Raw genomic sequence first — 24,309 nt, 5'->3', positions numbered from 1 at the left:
AGACACCCATTACCGTGCCTTCTTAGCCCCCAGTACTGTGCCCTCCTGACCCCCCCCCCCTCCCGGGACTGTGCCCTCCTGACCCCCCCCCCCCCCCGGGACTGTGCCCTCCTAACCCCCCCCCCCCGGGACTGTGCCCTCCTAACCCCCCCCCCCCCCCGGGACTGTGCCCTCCTGACCCCCCCCGGGACTGTGCCCTCCTGACCCCCCCAGGGACTGTGCCCTCCTGACCCCCCCAGGGACTGTGCCCTCCTGATCCCCCCCCCAGGGACTGTGCCCTCCTGATCCCCCCCCAGGGACTGTGCCCTCCTGACCCCCCCCCCCCCCAGGGACTGTGCCCTCCTGACCCCCCCCCCCCAGGGACTGTGCCCTCCTGACCCCCCCCCCAGGGACTGTGCCCTCCTGACCACCCCCCCAGGGACTGTGCCCTCCTGACCCCCCCCAGGGACTGTGCCCTCCTGACCCCCCCCAGGGACTGTGCCCTCCTGACCCACCCCAGGGACTGTGCCCTCCTGACCCCCCCCCCCCCCCCCGGGGACTGTGCCCTCCTGACCCCCCCCGGGGACTGTGCCCTCCTGACCCCCCCCCCCCCCCCCGGGGACTGTGCCCTCCTGACCCCCCCCCCCCCCCGGGGACTGTACCCTCCTGACCCCCCCCCCCCCCCGGGACTGTGCCCTCCTGACCCCCCCAGGGACTGTGCCCTCCTGACCCCCCCCAGGGACACTACCTGCCTGGAGTTGGCATGTTCTCCCTGTGCCTGCATCTGTTTCCTCTGGGTACTCCAGTTTCCTCCCACACTCCAAACACATGCAGGTAGGTTAATTGGCTTCTGTGCAAAAATTGCACTGCACCAGAAAGAAGCCACTTATGTACCCTCCTGACCCCCAGTACCATGCCCTCTTGAAGCTTCTGTTGAAGCTTCTGTAGTGTGCCCTCCTAAACCCCCACTTCTATACTCTCCTTGCTCCTCAGTACTATACCCTCTTAAACCCCCCAGTATCATGCCCTCCAGACACCCATTACCGTGCCTTCTTAGCCCCCAGTACTGTGCCCTCCTGACCCCCCCCCCCCCTCCCGGGACTGTGCCCTCCTGACCCCCCCCCCCCCCCCGGGACTGTGCCCTCCTGACCCCCCCAGGGACTGTGCCCTCCTGATCCCCCCCCCAGGGACTGTGCCCTCCTGATCCCCCCCCAGGGACTGTGCCCTCCTGACCCCCCCCCCCCCAGGGACTGTGCCCTCCTGACCCCCCCAGGGACTGTGCCCTCCTGACCCCCCCCCCCCCCCAGGGACTGTGCCCTCCTGACCACCCCCCCAGGGACTGTGCCCTCCTGACCCCCCCCAGGGACTGTGCCCTCCTGACCCCCCCCAGGGACTGTGCCCTCCTGACCCACCCCAGGGACTGTGCCCTCCTGACCCCCCCCCCCCGGGGACTGTGCCCTCCTGACCCCCCCCGGGGACTGTGCCCTCCTGACCCCCCCCCCCCCCCGGGGACTGTGCCCTCCTGACCCCCCCCCCCCCCCCCCCGGGGACTGTACCCTCCTGACCCCCCCCCCCGGGACTGTGCCCTCCTGACCCCCCCAGGGACTGTGCCCTCCTGACCCCCCCCAGGGACACTACCTGCCTGGAGTTGGCATGTTCTCCCTGTGCCTGCATCTGTTTCCTCTGGGTACTCCAGTTTCCTCCCACACTCCAAACACATGCAGGTAGGTTAATTGGCTTCTTTGCAAAAATTGCACTGCACCAGAAAGAAGCCACTTATGTACCCTCCTGACCCCCAGTACCATGCCCTCTTGAAGCTTCTGTTGAAGCTTCTGTAGTGTGCCCTCCTAAACCCCCACTTCTATACTCTCCTTGCTCCTCAGTACTATACCCTCTTAAACCCCCCAGTATCATGCCCTCCAGACACCCATTACCGTGCCTTCTTAGCCCCCAGTACTGTGCCCTCCTGACCCCCCCCCCCTCCCGGGACTGTGCCCTCCTGACCCCCCCCCCCCGGGACTGTGCCCTCCTAACCCCCCCCCCATCCCCCCCCCCCCGGGACTGTGCCCTCCTAACCCCCCCCCCCCCCGGGACTGTGCCCTCCTGACCCCCCCCAGGGACTGTGCCCTCCTGACCCCCCCCCCAGGGACTGTGCCCTCCTGACCCCCCCCCCAGGGACTGTGCCCTCCTGACCCCCCCCCCAGGGACTGTGCCCTCCTGACCCCCCCCCAGGGACTGTGCCCTCCTGACCCCCCCCCCAGGGACTGTGCCCTCCTGACCCCCCCCAGGGACTGTGCCCTCCTGACCCCCCCCAGGGACTGTGCCCTCCTGACCCTTCAGTAGTGTGCCCTCCTGACCCCTCTGTACTGTGCCTTCCCCTGACCCCCAACCCTTTACACTGCCTTGTGGACTTCTTGTCCTTAGCCCTGCTAACCCCTCACCCCGTCATCTGCCTTACTGATCTCTGAGCTCTACATACTACTAACCCCTGTACACTGCCCTACATCATGCAGACCTCTGCACACTGCCCTGCCTACTACTGACCTCTGCACACTGCCCTGCATCCTGCTGACCTCTGCACACTTCCCTGCATCCTGCTGACCTCTGCACACTGCCCTGCATCCTGCTGACCTCTGCACACTGCCCTGCATCCTGCTGACAACTCTACACTTCCCTACCCACTACTGACCTTTGGGGGCTTATTAGTTATCTGCGTTACCCTGGTGATCTTTGCTCTCTTCCATGTTGTCATGGTCTATCTCCACCTCACAAAGGTTGCCTATCCCTGGTCTAAGGTATATTGCTTATTAATTCCCTGTTAAGGTGCAGTATACCAGATCTGTTTGTTGAATTAAGGGATCTGACTACAGAAAACTGATATTTCATTTTTGGTGGACTCCATCACCTACTGACATATTGTAACTCTTACCTGTGCTGGCTACATAGACCAACAACTCTTTCTAGATACTCCACATTGTCAAAACAAAAGGGAAAAAAATACCACAGGAAGGATTTAGATCCCTGGGTGCTGAATGTTGTATTGGTGTGCCGCATGAGAAAACGGGTACATAAATATGCTTCACTGGTTGAGATGTAGCAAACATCCTGTTTTTGTTTGTTGAGAAAATACCTCTGTGAGATTATAAAGATTTATTTTACAGATTGATTTGGTTTTGGTTTATTGTTTTGTTTGCATCTTTATCATCCAAGTGTTTTCATTGCATTGACAGACTTCTGCAGGAGATTTAAGACTTTAAAAAAAATATAACAAACATGTTATACTTTCCTGCTCTATGCAGTGGTTTTGCGCAGAGCAGCCCTAATGCACCTCTTGTCAGGTCCTGCGACTGGCTCCTCCTCCATTCTGAGTGCCCCCCATGGCAAGCCACTTGCTATGCGGCTCTCATGCGGTCACCTGCTGTCTCTTCACAGGCTGTGATTGACAGTAGCAGGAGCCGATGCCTCCCACTGTTGCCTGCATGGCCAGTGAGGAGAGAGAGAGCAGGCGGCACAGTGCTGGATTGAGATTGGGCCGAGGTAAGTATAAGGGAGGCTGGGGGAGAAACTGCATACACAAGCTTTATTACCTTAATTCAGAGAGTACATTAGGGGGTAAAAAACAGCTGCCTTCCCATGAACCACTTTAATTTAGTGAGAATGAGAACTAATGTGTTGGTTTTTATCTGTATTTTAGGCAGAGAAAGATTCTACATCTACGGACCCCTATTATTGTCTGTCTGACTTCATTGCCCCTCATAATTCTGGAATACGTGATTACATGGGTGTTTTTGCTGTAGCCATTTTTGGTGTGGAGGACCTGAGCAAAGCTTATGAGCTTAAGGGGGATGACTACAACAGTATCATGCTCAAAGCCTTGGGGGACAGGCTTGCTGAGGTAAGCAAAAAAGGTGCAATCTAAAGCTGAACTCTCACCAAACGGATTACGAAATGCATGCTTAATATATATGAATATGAATTGTTTGATGCTGTACCTGCCAAAATATTTGTATTTATCCATGTTTTGATGCACACATCTACTTCACAATGCACAGTCTAGAGCAACGGTGTTCAAACTCAATTTCATTGTGGCCACAACAGCAGTATGGTTGCCGTCAAAGGCCCAGTTGTATCTGGGATGCACTTCGTATAGAGTGCAGGGTTCAGGTGTTCATTATGTACAGAGCTTTAGAGTTCAGTATTATGCTGCGTACAGAGTGCAGAGTTCAGAAAAGTGTTATGTACAGAGTGCAGCTTCAGGGGTGCCCAATGTAAAAAGTGCAGAGTTCAGGCGTATACTATTATGTATAGAGTGCAGGGTTTAGGGGTGCAAATGCGTACAGGGTTCAGGCTTTAGGAGTGTGTTATGGACAGAGTGCAGTGTTCAGGGGTCTGCTGTGTACACCCTAAGGGTGTGCTATATGCATTATGCAACCCCAACACCCCCCCCCCACTTCCCCAAAAGCTTCTTTACATCTCTCTCTCTCCTACCTAGCCTGGCTCTAGTACCTTTCTGTGTGGATGGCACTGCCTCGCCTTGCAGGGAGAATGTTCGCTCTCTCCGATTCTGGAGATCTCCATCAGTGGGGAGAGGGCTACACGACAAGGCCTGGCAGGCTGGATTTGGCCCACTGGCTTTTTGTTTGACATTTAATTTAGAGGATGAAAGTACTTTCTAGCATAGTAAAAAAAATAAAAATTCAGTGGTGTAACCTTCTCCTCCAGCCTGGTGAGGAAGAATGGCAGAAAACTGATTAGGAAAAGAAGAAATGGCTACACACCGACAATATTGATCCAACGTAGATTTATTGAAACAAGATAGTACTCCTCAAAAACTGATTGGCCCCTGGTGGCCAACTAATACCCCATCCTGCTCTTGGATTTGTCATTCTAAATGTCAGGGACCAGGTAAACAATCACCTCCCACTTTGCATCGCTAGCTGCATCAGTGAATATGTGGTACACATATATCTGTTCAGTCCCGCTGGCAGCAGAGGCTGTCTATTTCCAGCTGTAGGCAGAGTCAGCTTGCTGCAGAACCCTTATCCCTGCAGGCTGTAAGGATAGAGCCCTGCAGATGCTTTCAATTTGACTCTACAGCTGGAATAAGATGCTGAACAAGAAAAAAATGGGAGTTCCTGTAAAATGTATTTTAAAGGTCAACTGATTTTTACTGCATAGTTACCATCGGTCCAGCTTGGACTAATGTAAATATGCACATCTCTTTTCTAAGGGACTACTGTTACAAGTGGTCAATCATTGTAGTAGCCAAGCTGGACCAATGTAACGATGCAGTAAAAAATCATTCAACTTTAAATGTTTAATGCTCTGGGTAAATAGGGTTAGTAATGCACTGCAGTGTTACTGCCAGTACATTAAGGATGCTTTTACAGGGAGTGGAGTCTGTGAGCAGATCCCCTGCTGAACTGGAGCTGAACAGAATAGATGTCAGTTTATTTTTATTTCCATGCCTGTTCAGTTTGTGCCTGGCAGACACTGGCTGTTCATTTTAATCTGGCTACCTCTGATACAACACGTTTGGTAATTATGTCTGGAAAAACAGAAAGACACAGTCCTTTTTTTCCTTTTTATTAAATTTTTTTTTTTTCAGACCTGGACGAACGGTCAGGTGTAAATGAACACGAGTTGGCTCCTGATCAGGTCCGCCTGAAAAATTGCAGTCGGACCTGATCAGAATGTCCATGTGAAAAGGCCTAAGATGCATTTCATTAAGGTGCTCATTTATTTTTAATGGGCTGCCAGTGCATCCCAGTATGTTGTAGTCTGGCATCCCATCAGGGTTCAGTGCTAAAACTGCTGTGTTTAACCACTTCAATACCATGCACTTTCCACCCTTTCTGCCTAGGCCAGTTTTCAGCTTTCAGCACTGCCAGTTTTTAAATGACAATTGTGCGGTCATGCTATACTGTACCCAAATAAAATTTTTATCATTTTGTTCCCACAGTTTTTTTTGGTGGTATTTGATTACCTCGATTTTTTATTTTTTTGTTAAATAAAATACCAAAAATGTATTATTAAATTTATTTTATAAAATTTTTAATAAGTATATTTTCTCCTTCACTGACAGGCGCTGATGAGGCTGAACTGATGGGCACTGGTAGCCGGCACTGGTAGCCGGCACTGGTAGCCGGCACTGATGGGCACTGGCAGGCATTGCTAATGGGCACTGACTGTCATCCATGGTAGTCCAGGGTTGCATACCTGGTGGCCATCCATTGTGGGCATCCCTGGTGGTCCAGTGTGGGCATCCTTGGGGGGCCTTTGCTGATAATCAATGAGCGCACACTCCCCCTGTCAGGTGAGTCACCAATCGGCTCTCCTCTACTCGCGTCTTTCAGATGCAAGTGAGGAAAAGCCGATGCGTAGCTTTTCCCGTTTACACTGTGATCAGCTGTGATTGGACATGGCTGATCACACAGTAAAGAGCCTTCATCAGAGGTTCTTTACCGAGATCGGTGTTGCAGTATGTCAGTCTGACACGCCTCACCACCGATCGCTGCAGTGCGCACCCCCACGGGCGCTTACCGACTGTTATTCTGAAAGACTGCATATGATGTTCAGTCAGGGTAACTGAACCACCGCCCATCATTCTGCTATAGGCCGGGTGTGAAGTGGTTAAAGAGGAAGTGGTATGCCTGCATTTACAGTGGATAAGCTGAGTTGACAAAAAACAGTAATTAGAATATTGGCCGATCTAGAGGAATTATCCGATTATGCAATCCACTTTTGGCAAAGGAGCGGGGCCAAAAGTTGTCAAACAATTAGCTCCTGCAGTCAATCGTTTACAAGCACTGTTTAGGTATTCTGACAGCCAGCACTAGCAGCTCTCAACATAGCCCAGCGGGGGGGTATGTGTGCAATATTCAAAATGTTTATATCCCATATCAGGTAAATCAATAAATGCAAAAACATATATATAACATTTCTACAGTAGCGCTCAAAAAAAAATTAGACCAACATTTTAATAATGTCCAAAATTATGTGAATGTCCATAAATAAATTGTGGAAATATATTGCAATTCTACACAAGTATAAAAAGCAGTCCTTTTTTGAAAAGTGCAAAGAAAATATGTGAATATTACACTGAAATCCTCCACCAGTGATGAACAAGAGATCAACCCCCTTAAAGAGAGAGTAAACCCTGATGAGTTTACTTCCTCTTTGATTCCATGCAAAGGTAAAGCATAATGGACTACTATGCATCGCATAGTAGTCCATTATGTGTCACTTACCTGACACAGGAGCCAGCAAAGTCACCGCTGTCCCCTGTAGTCCGGCGCATCCATCTTCTTGGTGGGTCTCCTGCTCCGCCGCTGTCATTCGGCAAAGCACGGGAGCCGCCACTCGCGACATATCGCCGTAGACCTTGGCACGCTCAGTGCACCTGCGCGCCGCTGTCTACGGCGCATGCGCCATAGACAGCGGTGCCTGTCTTTCAGCAAATATCTCCTAAACGTGTAGGTTTAGGAGATATTTCTTGGACCGACAGGTAAGCCTTAATCTAGACTTACCTGTAGGTCAAAGTTGGTTGTAAGGGTTTACAACCACTTTAAGAAAAGCACTCGCCAAATTCTGTTGCCATTCAGTCTCATGTTTGGCAAAATAAGCTCTAAGAGTCTCTTGTAAACACCACACTCTGTTCAGTTGACTGGCTATAAACTCCACATATAGGGAACAAAATAGAGATGGAAGCCTCCAATAGTGTAAAATCACTTAGGATAACAAATTTATTTAAAATACATTTTGCACCTACATCAATTCAAATTAAAAGCAGCTTTTTGTTACATGGTACAAGCTCTGCACTACGTTCTCACCAGTCCTTCACTCTCTAGACATCAGATTGCCATCCCAGACTCACCATACAGTTGCAGTGTAGCCACGCCCGACGTGTTTCGTCACGTCCAACTTCGTCACGGGGTGGTGGCATGGCAACCAAGCTCAAATACCTTCCTCCATACAGATTAGCCAATCGTGCTGTTTCCAGCTTTAATTAGCATCAGGGCACATATGTTAATATGCATAAATCACTACTACTCATTTGCACTATTGATCCCAGAGTCTCCGCGTGCGATCAATCGGCGAAGTCAGCTGCTAAATGAAAACACCTTTCAAACATGCTGCTGCATCATCCATGTGTGAAATTAACCCCCATCATAACCAAATTTGGATTACATGGAAAAAATTCACCTTACACCTGATGCATCTGATGTTTAACCAGTTCCCGACCGGTGCGCGACAATGTACGTCGGCAGAATGGCACGGGCAGGCAAACTGGCGTACAGGTACGTCCAGTTGAAATTGCTGCCCTGCAATCGCGTGCGTGCTGCCAGCGGTGCGCACTTGTGGCGGTCAGGACCCCCGTGAGTCCGGTCGTGGGTCCCGCAGACTCGATCACAGTGGGGATACCCGCGATTGTCTAACGGGGAGATGCTGATGTAAACAGCATCTCCCCATTTTGCCTAGCAACAAGTGGCACTGATTTCTGCTCCCTGTGATTGAAGCAGAGATCAGTGTTCATGAACACACAGCCCAGCTCCCCAGTTAGTAACACGCCCCTAGGACACACTTAACCCCTACACAGCCACCCCCTGGTTAACACCTTCACTGCCAGTGTCATTTACACAGGAATCAGTGCATTTGTATAGCACTGATTGCTGTATAAATGACAATGGTCCCAAAAATGTGTCAAAAATGTCCAATGTGTCCGCCATAATGTTGCAGTCACAATAAAAATTGCCGCCATTACTATTAAAAAAAAATATATTAATAAAAATGCCATAAAACTATCCCCTATTTTGTAAACGCTATAAATTTTGCGCAAACCAATAATCGCTTATTGTGTGTTGTTTTTTTATTTTTTTAACAAAAATATGTAGAAGAATACGTATCAGCCTAAACTGAGGAAAAAAATGTTTTTTTTTAAAATATTAAAGTAAAAAATAATGCGTTTAAACAAAAAAATTGTGGCTCTTTTTTTGTTTATAGCGCAAAAAATAAAAATTGCAGGGGTGATCAAATACCACAAAAAGAAAGCTCTATTTGTGGGGGAAAAAGAACGTCAATTTTGTTTGGGAGCCACGTTGTGCGACAGTGCAATTGTCAGTTAAAGCGACGCAGTGCCGAATCGCAAAAAGTGGTTTGGTCTTAAGCCAGCAAAATGGTCCGGTCTGAAAGTGGTTAAAATCATAATGCAATGTAAGCTACAATAAGTTAACCCAGGGCTTCACAAATTTGCTTGGAATCTAGGAGCCAGCTAAAAAAGCCAGGTCCGTAACTGCAATCCGGACCTGTCCCTGGCCTGACATGGAGATGTGTGAGGGGAAGATAGCCCCCCCCACCTGTCTCCAAGTCATTGCCCATAGCTCTTAGAGGGACATTTTATTTATTTTCAAATGACAATTTTATTTTTATTTTTATTTTTATTGCATTTTAGTGTAAATATGAGATCTGAGGTCTCTCTGACCCCAGATCTCATATTTAAGAGGACCTGTGTGCTTTTTTCTATTACAAGGGATTTTTACATTCCTTGTAATAGGAATAAAGGTGACAATTTTTTTTTTTTTTTTTTTTTTTTTTTTTTTTTTTAAAGAACAGTGAAAAAATAAAAAGTTAAAATAAGAATTTTTTTTTTTAAATGTACCCTGTTCAGCTTGCGTGCAGAAGCGAGTAGTGCCCGCATAGGAAATCGGTGTTCAAACCGCACGTGAGGTATCGCCGTGATCGGTATAGCGAGAGCAATAATTCTAGCCCTAGACCTCTGTAACTCAAAACGTGCAACCTGTAGAATTTTTTAAACGTCGCCTATGGAGATTTTAAAGGGTAAAAGTTTGTCGCCATTCCATGAGCGGAAGCAATTTTGAAGCGTGACATGTTGAGTATCAATTTACTCAGCGTAACATTTTTCACAATATAAAAAAATTTGGGCTAACTTTACTGTTGTCTTATTTTTTTAATTAAATAAATAATTTTTCCCCAAAAAAGTGCGCTTGTAAGTCCGCTGCACAAATACGATGTGACAGACAGTATTGCAACGACCACCATTTTATTCTCTAGGTTGTTAGAATAAAAAATATGGGTGGGCAGTGAAAGCTCCATTAGCATTGCTGGCTGTCATACCAACAGCCACCACTAGAGGGCGCCAGATTACAGAAGGAAACATAGGACCGCAGAAGGCCTCAAAGCCGCGGCCTCAATTACCAGCTGGCGGCGGCGCGGCCCGACACGATCACGCCGGGGGGGTGCACGGAGACAGGATACCCCCAGCTGTGCTGCCCCAGGCGCCAGGTCGCTAATTCTAGTCGCAAATGCGACCTGGCGCCCGGGGTTTGTCGAGCCCTGAGTTAACCCATTATACAGTGGGTGTTAGAAAATCACAACATGTCAGCGCCACTACTAAAGAGATAAAATCCCTTCAGGAGATGAATGCTTCATCCATATTTTCAATTAACCCCGTGCTCACGAGATACTAATTGCCTAACCACACTGAGCTATGTTTCATAGGTCTCAATACCAATGTTTTTATAAATAAAAAGGAGGAACGATTCTAGTGCTTTTACAAAGATATCAAGATGACTTATAACCAAACAATAGAATAGTTTCTCTTATATTCACCGACCGACACAGCTCCGCTCTATAACTAAATGGGTTGTATAGCCTGCAATTAGGAGAAACTAGGCAAAATTGTTACACAATACACAGAACTTTAATCCCGCCCCGCTGCTCCTAGCAGCTTCAGTTTTTATTTTGCCTAGCAAGGAGAATGACCTAGGAAACCCTGCGGGCCTCTCGATCCATATTTTTACTGCAGGTTTTCTGCTTTTTGTGTAAGATGAGAGATCCTGCTATCAACCCTCCTCCTGCTCCCAGCAGCTTCAGTACATCAACAAGCAGTACAACGTAGAAAAAAGGAGGGGTGGGTGCTGTGTCGGTCGGTGAATTACAGAGAAAAGGATTTTACGGTGAGTACAAAAAAAAAAAATCTTATTTTCTCTTATATTCACCGACCGACACAGATCCTCTCTGTAACTAAATGGGGCATCCCCAAGCAGTGCCAAACGGGGTGGAAAAATAAACAGCATAAAAACTTCAACCACCATGGCAAGTGGGAACTAGTGAAACTAAACCCACACAAAAACCAGTATGTGGCCCCGTGCTTTCAACCATCCTCCTGCTCCCAGCAGCTTCAGTTTTTATTTTTCCTAGCAAGGAGAATGACCTAGGAAACCCTGCGGGCCTCTCGGTCCGTATTTTTGCTGCAGGTTTGCTGCTTTTTGCGCAAGATGAAAGATCCTGAGATCTTCTATCAACTGCCGGCTGGGTGATAGGCTGGTTAATGATATCCTTGTAGTCTCCCCAGTCCGGCCATCGAGCGTGAGCAGGCCACAGCTAAGGCTCGGCAGGCCACGACATGTCTCAGCTCCAGAGGTGGTCGGTGAGCTTCAATGCTCCGGGGTATACATATGACTGGACTACTGATGTCTGGATCACAGTATACCGAGGCCGACAGCTACCCTGTAATTGTGCAAGGAGTAGGTCTGTGATGGAATGTCTCCCAGCTCTTCAGGACTGGTAAGTAGGGCTCTCCCTGCTTCGGTAGGGTGAGCAGCTGGGCATTCCCTGGGGGGGGGGGGGGGGTCGATTCGGGAGCCACCACTATCTTATATCCCAAGTCCCGATCACCTCTCCTCCCCCCCTCTGAGGGGGGTATCTGCTGCGGGCGGTGTGGGTCGCTGTTTCTCACCTGTGGGGGTCTGTGCGGCTGGCGTTAGTCCTGTTCCAGGTCTGGGGGTCCCAAAACAAGTTTGTGGATGTTGTTCTGACTGTTAGCAGGCAGCACATTTTTATTTTTTGCTCTGTCACCGCTTGGTGCCGTTCTGGCGGCCATCTTGGATTTGGAAAAGCTATAAATTGCCCTGGTGAGCTTCGGCAGTCATTTTCTTTAGGATTCCTATTGTTTACATTGGCGGCCATTTTCTTAAAGCCTGTCCTCTTGTGGCAGCATTACATGTGCTTTCACTTGCTGCTTCCTGTATCCACTGTGTGTGCAGGATGCTGGATGGCTCTTTGCTGAACGCTGAAGCTGCTCTGCAGATCGTTCCACCGCTGGTTGGAGCTGCTGCTGCTGACAGTTTTCTCCTCTCTGCAACTGGGAACCTCCTAGGGACTACAGGCACTGCTGTGGCTATCGCAGAACGCCCCAGGGTGGTGAGTCTAGCACTAAGTAACTCCCCCACCCCCCCACGCGGCAGCAGCAGCAGGAGGGTGGCACCTTCACTGTCCTAAGTCCCCTAGCAGGTGGCAGACAGGCTAGGGTCAGCATGGCTTGAGAAACTGGTGTTTCTTCCCCCGAAATCCAGGCTATAGCAACCAGGTCACCTGCAGTTAGAGCGGTGCGCATGGACACCCTGATGGCGGTCCTTGACTCCTAGGTTGCTAAGATAGAGGCGGCACGTGGCAGGAAAGGTGCATCTAAGAGGCCCCTGCCCCCCCCCCCCCCCCCCGTCCTCTGGGGAGAGCTCTGATGCAGACTCGGGCCCTGCTGTGGCTGGAGACCCCCTGCTCTAACCTATCAGACGTGGCTGGTCCCTTTTGGGTCCCGCAAGCCAGCACGTTCACCTAAGGTGTTCCCATATTTGACTTATTTTGACAAATTCATCTACAGGGAATGGGGTCACCCGCGACTGACCTTTTCGGTCCCCAAAAAGTTGGCGGTGTGTTAACCCTTTTAAGAAAGCCTTCTCAAAAAGTGGTCGGCTCCTCCGGTCGTGGACCCCCCAGTATCTAGGTTAAATAAAGTAACCACGATCCCGGTTGAAGGGACTCCTGCATTCAAGGATCCCACGGACAGAAAGGCCGAAGCAGTGGCTCGTTCCTGGTTTACGGTTGTGGGGTCAGCTGTGCGACCTGTACTGGCATCCGCACTGCTGTCGCAGACACTGACTGAGTGGGCAAAACTTTTGCGCCGCGAATTGGGAGAGCAGTACGCCACCCCTGTCTGCGTGGAGCTAGCAGACCAACTAGTGCATGGCCTTAAGTACATTTGTGACGCGGCCCTGGATATTCTCCCCCTGCTGTCCAGCACCTCAGTGTCAGCCGTGGTGCTGAGGCGCCTCATTTGGCTAAAATGCTGGTCTGCTGACCAGTCATCCAAGAAAGCCCTGACGGATCTTCCTTTCCTTGGCGAACGGCTCTTTGGAGCCTCGTTGGATGACATTATCAAAAATACCACGGTTGGTAAGAGTACACTACTCCCACAGGCCAGCAAGGCTTAGGAGCCACGCCGCAGGCAAGGGCCCTCTTTTTCCACTCGCAAGCGGATTTTTCATCCGCCCCGGTGCTTCGGCAAAGCGACCCCAGCCCGACAGGACGCCCACAGATGGTCAGAAGTGTCCCTGGAACCGCAAGCCTGTGAACAAAAGTGCTACCGCATAAAGGTTTACCCCCACCCATGTCTCGGGTGGGGGGTCGTCTTTGGGAGTTTGCAGGCCGTTGGACCTCCCGGTTATCAGACCAATGGGTCTGCTTTCTGATTTCCACAGGCTACAAGATAGTTTATCTCTTGGCCGCCAGATTCTTTCCCTCCAGCATGCCCGTGTCCCCAGTTTGCCGGGGGGGCCCTGTTAGGGGAGGTGAAGGACTGGCTGAATCAGGGGGTGATTGTACCTGTTCCGGGAATTGGAACGCTTCCAGGGGTTCTACTCAAATCTGTTTGTGGTTCCCAAGAAGGAAGGGGTACGTCCAATATTGGACCTAAAAGCCCTGAATCGCTTTGTAAAAGTGCAGAGGTTCAGAATGGAATCAGTTCGCTCAGTAGTCGCTGCACTCCATCAAGGGGACTTCCTAGCTTGGACATTCAGGATGCCTACCTGCACATACCCATATGCCTTCGGAATCAAAAGTTTCTGCGTTTGGCAGTCGGGGAAGCCCACTACCAGTTTGTGGCTCTTCCTTTCGGCCTGGCATCAGCCCCCCTGAGTCTGTGGCGATCACCTTGGTCTGGGGCGGCACAGTGGTGTAGTGGTTAGCACTCTAACCTAGCAGTAAGAAGCATCACTGGTTCAAATCCCAACCACGACACTACCTGCCTGGAGTTTGCATGTTCTCCCTGTGCCTGCGTGGGTTTCCTCCGGGTACTCCGGTTTCCTCCCACAATCCAAAGACATGCAGGTAGGTTAATTGGCTTCTGTCCAAAATTGGCCCTAGTATATGAATGGGGACCTTGGATTGTGGGCTCTTTGAGGGTAGGGACCAATGTGAGTGTGCAATGTACAGGGGCAATTGTAGACACTCAATCAGGTTGAACTGGATGGACTGGTCTCTTTATTCAACCTTACTAACTATGAAACTATGAAACCTTGCAGTCCCTGCAAGAATTTGGGTATCTGTTGAACCTAAGGAAGTTGGCGGTTGTACCAACTCAGCGCCTGGAGTACCTGGGGTTGCTGTTGGACTCCAGGGAAGCAAACATCTCCTGCGTGCCTCTATGATCAGTGCTCTCTACTGCAGCCACATGCTTGCTCTAGCTCCTGTCACACTGAGGCTCAGGCAAAGGGGGAGGGTTCAGGGGTGGAGCAAAGGGGAGAGGCAAAATGTTTGGGGTGTCAAAAATCATTGCACCAGCCCTGCACTCATGTATAAAGGATGGACTAAACGCACCCTAAAAGTAAGGATTGGACTGAACCAATATCCTAAAGGGATTCAGATATCCTAGTTTCTCCAAACATTATAGAAAGTATCATGCCAGCGATCCTTTCCCTCTACAGTTTTGGGGTGTAGAGAGGGTTTTTCCATCTTGGTGAGAAATCTATCCAAGAGAGAAATTAAATGGATTAATCTATTGCAGATGATGAGTCATGATGGGTTAAATATTGATTTAGACCTGAATTGTGTCATTAGTAATTATTATTAATATTTAATATATAATTTGTGGTTGTGAAGGTTCTTATAGCTATAGTTCAATTTTAATTTGATATCAATATTTATTATTCTAACTGAATTTTATGTATTTTGAATGATACCGATTCCATTGTTTGGTTATAAGTTATCTTGATATCTTTGTAAAAGCACTAGTTTCGTTCCTCCTTTTTATTAAACAAATATTGTTGTTGGGACCTAATGAACATACCTCAGTGTGGTTGGACAATTAATATCTCGTGAGTATGGGGTTAATTGCACATATGTATGAAGCAGTCAAGTCTCGAAGGGATGTTGTCTCTTTAGTAGTGGCGCTGACATGTTGCGATTTTCTAACACTCGCTGTATAATGGGTTATAGGAGAAGTATGGGAATGCAAAAATAGGTAGTATATGCTACCCTCATACCTGCATTGCATTTTTCTTTACTCAGAGCTTTATTTTTTTGTAGAAGAGTCTTTTGAAGAGTCCAGAAGCAGCCTCTAATGGTTCTCTCTCAGTTCAAAAGTTTCCAGGGGGCGAATGCAGATCCGCAATCCAGCAACTCCTTCACTCCCTCCCTCTCTTGGACATGTGGGTGTACTTGGTGAAGAGGTGCACACCCAGGCTGCTATCTAGAGCGAGCACGTTCTTCATGTGGTTCTGGTTCCATGACAGCATGTCCCCAGCTAAAACCTGGAAGCAGAGACAGCGTGACACAAACAGTGAAGTCCTCACCTTTCCCTGGCTGTTATCTGCACACTCTCCTCTGTGAGACTCCAACACATCTCCCTTGGGCTTTGATGTTCCTGTGTCCTCTGAATTACCCCCCCCCCCCCCCCCAATCATTCAAAGTCTGTATCAGCGTCTCCTCCAGCCGATGGGGGGGGGGGGGGGGAGAAAGAGTGTCACTGAACACTTCTCATGTCCAGCAATGAACACGGTAAGCACTCGACACATAGTACTGTGTTATTTCATAAGAGGAGACATGGTAAGGAGCATAGTGACCGGCTTCCTGTGTCCCCTGAAATGCACACAGAGCTCTGTGTACAGTACATAGGAGGCAGAGACTGACAACTCTAAATTGACCCCAGATATGCCCCCAAAGTCTCCTTTTATGTACATAGAAAATCATCCCTCTGTCACTGGTCTCACCACCACCCCTCTGCCCCTCTCCCTATCCCTCCATTCCCTGTACTGCTATACAAACACATCATCCCCATCCCCTGTACTCATGTACAGTCCCGTCATCCCCAGTACTACTATATCCCCACTACTACTCTACCGTCCTATCATCCTCATCCCCTGTAGTCCTATACAGCCCCATCATCCCCATCCCTGTACGCCTACACAGTCCTGTCCAAACTTTTTTCAAAGAGTGCCAGATTTGATGAAGTGAACATGCGTGAGGGCCGACCATTTTGCCTGACGTTCTTAGAACCATAAAATTCAGTTTAAGTGTGCTCGTTCGAGCACTAATACACTGCCCAACAAGAACTATTTTGCCTTTGTCACGCTCGTTCCCAACACACTGACGAATGCTCTGCTCTTTAGGGGTACCATTAATTCTTAATGATACCCCACACATTGGAAAACGTGGGGTGCTTTTGGTGCAGTGCAATATAAAAAGAAAAAAAAAGCTTGGGGATTTCTTTCCCTGCATTTTTGTGGGTAGGGAAGCCCATTGAAATGAATGGGCTGCCCTAAACGCAGCCACACAGATGTGAACCAAGGGCTTGTTCACATGTCAGGTTGGAGGGGCAGTAAAACCACATGGTTAAGCTGTTTTTACCACCCCCAACTTCTCCCCCTTTACCTGCAGAGGGAGCAGCTGGGTGTACACATGCTGTGGCTGCAGCTGGAGGAATACCCAGAGTGAATGGGCCTGCACTTCAACTACCCCACAACTGTGTGGATTGCGCAGTTGCGGTATAGTGATGCTGCATTTACGGGCTTAAAACAGGTGGTGAGGAGGCAAAATAATGCCTGTTTACCGCCTTTCAAATGCCTATGAAAAGCGATCTGTGCATGGATTGCTTTTCAGAGGAGCAGCAGAAAAAACAGTTGTGATGGTACAGGAATGAGAGGGGGGGGGGGGGCGTATTAAAAGTAACATGCACACTTGCATACAGACACATGCACGCACACACATACAGACACATGCACGCACACACATACAGACACATGCACGCACACACATACAGACAGACACATGCACGCACACACATACAGACAGACACATGCACGCACACACATACAGACAGACACATGCACGCACACACATACAGACAGACACATGCACGCACACACATACAGACACATGCATATACATACAGATATACACACCGGCGCACGCACGCACACAGACGGATGCACGCACGTGCACACAGACGCATGCGCACACGCAGACGCATGCGCACACGCAGACGCACGCGCACACGCATGCGCACACGCAGACGCATGCGCACACGCAGACGCATGCACACACATGCAGACGCATGCACACACACACAGACATATACGCATGCACACGCATACAGACACATGCATGCACACACGCAGACGCATGCACACGCATACAGACATATACGCATGCACACGCATACAGACATATACGCATGCACACGCATACAGACATATACGCATGCACACGTATACAGACATATACGCATGCACACGCATACAGACATATACGCATGCGCACGGATACAGACATATACGCATGCACACGGATACAGACATATACGCACGCACACATACAGACGCATGCACACTCATACAGACGCATGCACACGCATACGGACACATGCACGCATACGGACACATGCGGACACGGACACACGCATACGCATGCACACGCATACAGACATATACGCATGCACACGCATACAGACATATACGCATGCACACGCATACAGGCACGTGCACACGCATACAGGCACACGCATACAGGAACATGCACACACATACAGGCACACGCATACAGGCACATGCACACGCATACAGGCACACGCATACAGGCACACGCACGCACAGACATACGCACACACAGACACACGCACACATGAATAAAGCCCTTTTAAAACTAATCTAGCTTCTAGCACAGTACTGTACCTTTCCAGCTTGCTCATTCAGCTGGGTACTGCACTGTAGGGGGAAGCAGAGAGCACAACACACTCCCCTGCACTTTACTTTCACTTTTGAAGCTGACAGAGCTTCTCACAGTGTCGATGTACAGTTCGGCAGGGGATCAGGCTCATCTGACAGCTCTGATTCCGTGGCACACTGGTTGAGAAAGGCTGGTTTATATAGCCATGCGGGTCATTCAAAACCAGGCCGCAATCGGCCGGCGGGCAAGACTTTGGACATGCCTGTCCTATACAGTCCCATCATCCCCATCTCATGTACTCCTATATGGTCTCGTCATCCCCTGTACTATTTTACAGTCCTATCATCCCCAGTACTCCTATACAGTCCCGTCATCCTCATCCCTTGTATTCCTTATACTATCCCATCATCCCCTGTAAACCTATACAATCACTTTTACACCTACACAGTCCTGTCATCCCCATTCCCTGTACAGTCCCACCATCCCCTGTACTCTTATACAGTCCCATAATCCCCATCCCCAGTATTCCTATACAGTCCCATCATCCCCATCCCCAGTGCTCCTATACAGTCCCGTCACCCCCATCCCCTGTACTCCTATACAGTCCCATCATCCCCTGTACTCTTATACAGTCCCGTCATCCCCATCCCCTGTACTCCTATACAGTCCCCTCATCTCCATCCCCTGTACTTCTATACATTCCCATATTCCCCATCCCCTGTACTCCTATTCAGCACTGTCATCCCCATCCACTGTACTCCTATTCAGCACTGTCATCCCCATCCCCTGTACTCCTATACAGTCCCACCATCCCCTGTACTCCTATACAGTCCCACCATCCCCTGTACTCCTATACAGTCCCACCATCCCCTGTACTCCTATACAGTCCCATCATCCCCTCTACTCCTATACAGTCCCATCATCCCCTGTAGTCCTATACAGTTCCATTATCCCGACCTCCTGTACTCCTATACAATCTCCTCATCCCCATTCCCTGTACTCATATACAGTCCCATCCCCAGTACTCCTATATAGTACCATCATCCTCTGTACTCCTATTTAGTCCCATCATCCCCATCCCCATCCCCTGTACTCCTATACAATTTCATCATCCCCATTGCCTGTACTCCTATATAGTCCGATTATCACCATCCCCTGTACTCCTAGCAGTGTGAAACAAGCATATCTACATGAAAGGCTCCATGACCTCAATCACATAGAACAATCTGAATAGCCAATAAAATGATGAAATTGCAGTATTGGCTCTAATTGTTTTACAGTAAATGCAGGCAATGCTGGCAAAAATCAGTGTTGTATTTTACTTTAACCTCTTGCTGACCAGCCGCCGTTATCATTCTGCAGCAGATTGGCACGATCCCCCGAGCTGTCGGGATAGCAGGCGTCCGCTGCACTGTGGGGTTGCGATGCTTGTGGCCAACGGTTGCAATGACCACCGGCCACGAGCGATCGTGGGCACGAGAGGCAGAACAGGGACATGTGTGTGTAAACACACTCATATCTGTTCTGTGGGCAGAGACAGATCGTGAGTTTCTAATAGCTAGGAACCACAATCCTTCATCCCCTCTAGTCAGTCCCCTCCCCCTACAGTTAGAACACACAGTCAGGGAACACAGTTAACCCCTTGATCGCCCCCTAGTGTTAACTCCTTCCCGGCCAGTGGCATTTATACAGTATTCAGTGCATATTTATAGCACTGATCGCTGTATAGTTGTCAATCGTGTCCAAAAAGTCAGATGTGTCCGCCATAATGTCGCAGTCACGATAAAAATCGCAGATCGCCATTACTAGTATAATAAAAAAATAATAAAAATGCCATTAACCTAGCCCCTATTTTGTAGATGCTATCATTTTTGCGAAAACCAATCAATATATGCTTATTGCAATTTTTATTACCAAAAATATGTAGAAGAATACATATCGGCCTAAATTGAGAAAAATATTAGCGTTTAAAAAAAAAAATGGTTATAGATATTATAGCAAAATAATGTGTTGTTTTTTTTGTTTTTTATTGTTTGCTTTTGTTTTGTTTATAGCACAAACAATAAAAACCACAGAGATGATAAAATACCACCAAAAGAAAGCTCTATTTGTGATAAAAAAAGACTTCAATTTTGTTTGGGTACAGCTGTTGCATGACTGCGCAATTGGCAGTTAAAGCGACGCAGTGCTGTATCGAAAAAAGTGCTCTGGTCAGGAAGGGGGTAAATCCTTCTGGGGCTGAAGTGGTTAAAAATATATTCTTTGCATTATAATTTTAGCAGAAAAGTAGACTATAATACACTGTACAGAGCACTATCACGGACTTCTGCTGCTTTCCTGAATGTGTTTTCAGATCGTTTTGCCTGCAACAGGGAGGGGAGGTAGGGGGCAGGGGAGCTCTGTGTGTTGTGTGAAGTCTCGGGAACAAGCAGAGAGCCCAGAGCTGATGTCAGTCATACAGATGATAGGAAAGGGGGTGGATCCAGACTTCCCATTGTCGGTATGACGTTTCTAGAAAGTCTGTAGACCCTCCCAGGGGTAATTCACTCTATTTTTAACAGAAACGGTGCACTTCTCAGAGGGCAAGAAAGATTTGTAGATACTAGCAGCTCATAAGGATTAGGTTTAAGCAAAAAAAGAAACCCAATTTTTTTGTAGCTTACATTGCTTTACGATTTTAAACATCAGATGCATCAGGTGTAAGGTTTTTACCATTTAATCCAAATTTGGTTATGATGGGGTTAATTGCGCATACAGATGAAACTGCAACTTGTCTGAAATGTGTTTTCACTTAGTGGACCACGCCGACAGATCGTACGAGGAGAATCAGGGATCATTAGTGCAATTGAGTAGTAGTGAACTATACATATTAACATATGTGCCCTGATGCTAATTAAAGCTGGGAACAGCACAGATTGGCTAATCAGTAAGGAGAAAGGTATTTGTTTGCATTGCCTTTTGCCACCCCCTGTGACGAAACTTGTGGGGCATGGCTACACAGCAACTATATCCTGAATCTGGGATGGCGATCTGATGTCCAGCAAACCAAGGAGTGATGAGAACGCGGCGCAGAGTGCCCTGGCTTGTACCATGTAACAAAAAGCTGATTTGAACTTGAATTGATGTACGTGCAATATTTATTTTAAATAAATTTGTTATCTTAAGTGATTTTCACACTATTGGAGGCTTCCATCTCTATTTTATTCCCTATGTGTGGAGTTTATAGCCAGTCAACTGAACGGAGTGTGGCTTTTGCAAGAGAATCTCCAATACACTTTGAGCTTATTTTGCCAAACACGACAGTGAGTGGCAACAGCATATGGTGAGCGCTTTTCTTAAGGGGGTTGATTCCCTGTTCATCAGAGGTGGAGTTTTTTGGTGTAATATGCACATATATTTTTTTACACTTTTCAAAAAAAGACTGCTTTTTTATACATGTGTGGAATTGCAATATATTTTCACAATTTGTTTATGGACATTCACATAATCTTGGACATTATTTTAATTTTTCAGTGCTACTGTGGAAATGTTATATATATGTTTTTGCAGTTATTGATTTTTTTCACCTGATGGTTGATATATTATTATTTTAAGAATTATTATTTTAAGTAGCAGCACATGTTTGGTGTCATAAGTGCAGTGTGCATTGAATTTACAATATATATTTATAGGTTTCTTATATTTCTGCTGCCTGTCTGCAATTACACATAGATATTCAATTGAGTGGCCCTTTGGACATATTGGGGGCTGTCTTTTGTATGTACTGGGTTGACCACCATTGAATTAGGCAATCTATACTCTCATATTGTTAGCATGTTATCTGTATTATTCTAATCGGACTGTTTGATGCACTAGTACTGACTGACTAACAATGTTAGCCTGGTCTTAGTGCTGCTGTACAGGAGATGATAGTGGGAAGCCAATATGAAGACTCAAAAGTATTTGCACCAGATGTAATAGTATTTTGTTGTTTAAAAAAATAAACTGCATGAAATTGTATTATTTTTGTATGCGGTTCGGCTTCAGATTATGCAGTTTAATGGCCATTTCTTAGTTTTTATGTGTTGCCACTGTTTGTGTTCTTCTCGTGTGTCTACAGTGTAAGTCACAATGTTGAAAACACTCTTTTTGCTTATTAAGGCATTTGCAGAAGAAATTCATGAATGGGTCAGAAAAGAGCTGTGGGGTTACTGCAGCTCTGAAGATCTTAGCGTTGATGATCTGCGCAAGATACGCTATGAAGGCATTCGCCCAGCCCTGGGTTACCCCAGCCAACCGGATCACTCAGAAAAGCTTACCATGTGGAACCTGGCAAACATAGAGGAGGCAACAGGTAAAGTATATGTAAAACATAAAATATTTTTTCCAATCTTACCACAACTGTGTGTTAACCAGCTTTTGAGTACCTGTGGTGAGACAGGTTAAGAGAGATCATTTTATCTGTGTTGGCACAGTAAGTGCTCCAGCCTTTCAGTCACCAGACACTTCTTAACCACTTGCCGACCGTAGCCTGTCATATGACCCTTGCAGTGGTTATACCAGGATGATGCCTGCGTTTTCAGCTGGCGGTTCCCTGCAAGCCAGAAGTGATTTGAGTGAAACAACCACTCGATCACTTCTGTGGAGGGTGGAAGGAGGTCTTCTCCCTTCTCGCACTGCTGCCTTTTACAGGCTTTCCTATTTGTTTAAAAATAAATGAATAAATCAGTGCGGCGCCAAAGAAACCATAAAGCAGGGATATGTAATTAGCAGACCTCCAGCTGTTGCAAAACTACAAGTCCCATCATGCCTCTGTCTCTGGGTGTCATGCTTGTGGCTGTCAAGAGTCTTGCTATGCCTCATGGGACTTGTAGTTCTGCAACAGCTGGAGGTCTGCTAATTGCATATCCCTGCCATAAGGGATCACCACTGTGGAAGGATCCACCACCATTAGAATATATGGGGGCTTACCGTAACATGTGGACCCAATTAGCTTATACCTAGTGGTTCTAAACGGACAGTGATGTTAAACACCTGGTATAGAGTTGCCACTCCGCTCTCCACCAAACAAGCTTTGAACCACATGGGGGAGATAATCAACTTCCACCATCAATATACAGCAACATCAGAAGCAGCTATGCAGGACCATCAAAATCAGATTTGGGGATGGCTAAATCCTCAACATCACTCCATTAACACATGAATTCAGGAAGGAGAAATCAAACTTGACATAGTGTAAAACTGTATATCAGAAGTTTATTTTTAAAATAATGTAGAAGACTCACCTTTCAGCAGATATTAAAGCATATATCAAATATGATTCCTTATAGACATCAAGACAATGGCATAAACAGGACTAGGACCCATATTTCAGAGCACTGCTGCCAGCGGCAATGGTTGCACAGCACAAAGAGAGAGGAGGAACTGAAGTTGTTGAAGCTCCCTCTCTGTGACCCTGAAAACTGGACAAGGATTTTGTCACTTCTGGTTCTGCCTCTCTTTTTACCTGGCCGTTAGCGGCCAGCAGGAAAGCAGCCGATAAGACTGATCTGCGTCTAATCTGCTGCATTGGAGGACAGAGGAGCAATTTGGGGTCTAATAGACCCCAGATCTCACCATAAACAGGACCTGTCACAGCCTATGGCATCATGCTGTGTCAGTCCATATAGCTTTCCTGAATCTCCCAACATGTTTCAGAATTGCTACTGTAAGTTCCTTCTTCAGCCCATGCTGTCACAAAGGATGTTGTTCATCCCTTGTGATAGCAATAATGTTAATACAAAAAATATATTGTAAAAAAATTGTTTTAGCTAAAATAAATAATAAAAAAATGTCAAGCACCCCTGTCCCCCTGTGCTTACGTGTGTGTTCACATTTGCACATAAGACCTGTACGCATATGTAAATGGTGGTCGCATCACACATGAGATATTATCGCGAACATCGGAGCAAGAGCAATAATTCTAGCGACAGGTCTCTTCTGTAAAGCTAAACCAGTAGCCTGTAAAAAAAAAAGTCGCCTATGGAGAATTTTGAGCACCGTAGTTTAGGGTCATTGCACGGGCATACACAATTTTAAAGCATGACATGTTAGATATCTATTTACTCAATGTAACATCATTTACATTTTACCCAAAAAATGGGTATTGTGTTTGTATGCAATAAAATTATTAGTTTTTTCCCAAAACATAAAATTGACACAATTTCAAAATCCGTAATTTTATTTTATAGGGCCTCTACTAAAATGTATGTGTGCACATATACAGTGGGGATCGAAAGTTTGGGCACCCCAGGTAAAAATGTGTATAACGAAGCCAAGGAAAGATGGAAAAAT

The 24,309-nt window shown here is 47.5% G+C and overlaps 1 protein-coding gene across 3 annotated transcripts in view; it reads left to right on the top strand.

Annotated features, from left to right (window-relative positions):
- MTR (5-methyltetrahydrofolate-homocysteine methyltransferase) overlaps positions 1-24,309 on the top strand; it is a 1,186,028-nt gene that overhangs the window by 1,056,155 nt on the left and 105,564 nt on the right. For all 3 annotated transcript variants that reach the window (XM_077486511.1, XM_077486510.1, XM_077486509.1), the window contains 2 exons: positions 3,674-3,874; positions 22,138-22,330. In XM_077486511.1, the coding sequence (XP_077342637.1) occupies positions 3,674-3,874; positions 22,138-22,330 (394 nt within the window). The remainder of the gene's footprint in view (positions 1-3,673; positions 3,875-22,137; positions 22,331-24,309) is intronic.

This window comes from Lithobates pipiens, unplaced genomic scaffold (genome assembly GCF_037356315.1).
Source record: "Lithobates pipiens isolate NorthernLeopardFrog02 unplaced genomic scaffold, aLitPip1_a1.2 Scaffold_18, whole genome shotgun sequence".
Lineage (NCBI taxonomy): Eukaryota > Metazoa > Chordata > Amphibia > Anura > Ranidae > Lithobates > Lithobates pipiens.
The sequence above is the reverse complement of the archived record's forward strand: the minus strand, read 5'-3'. Positions and strand labels throughout refer to the sequence as shown.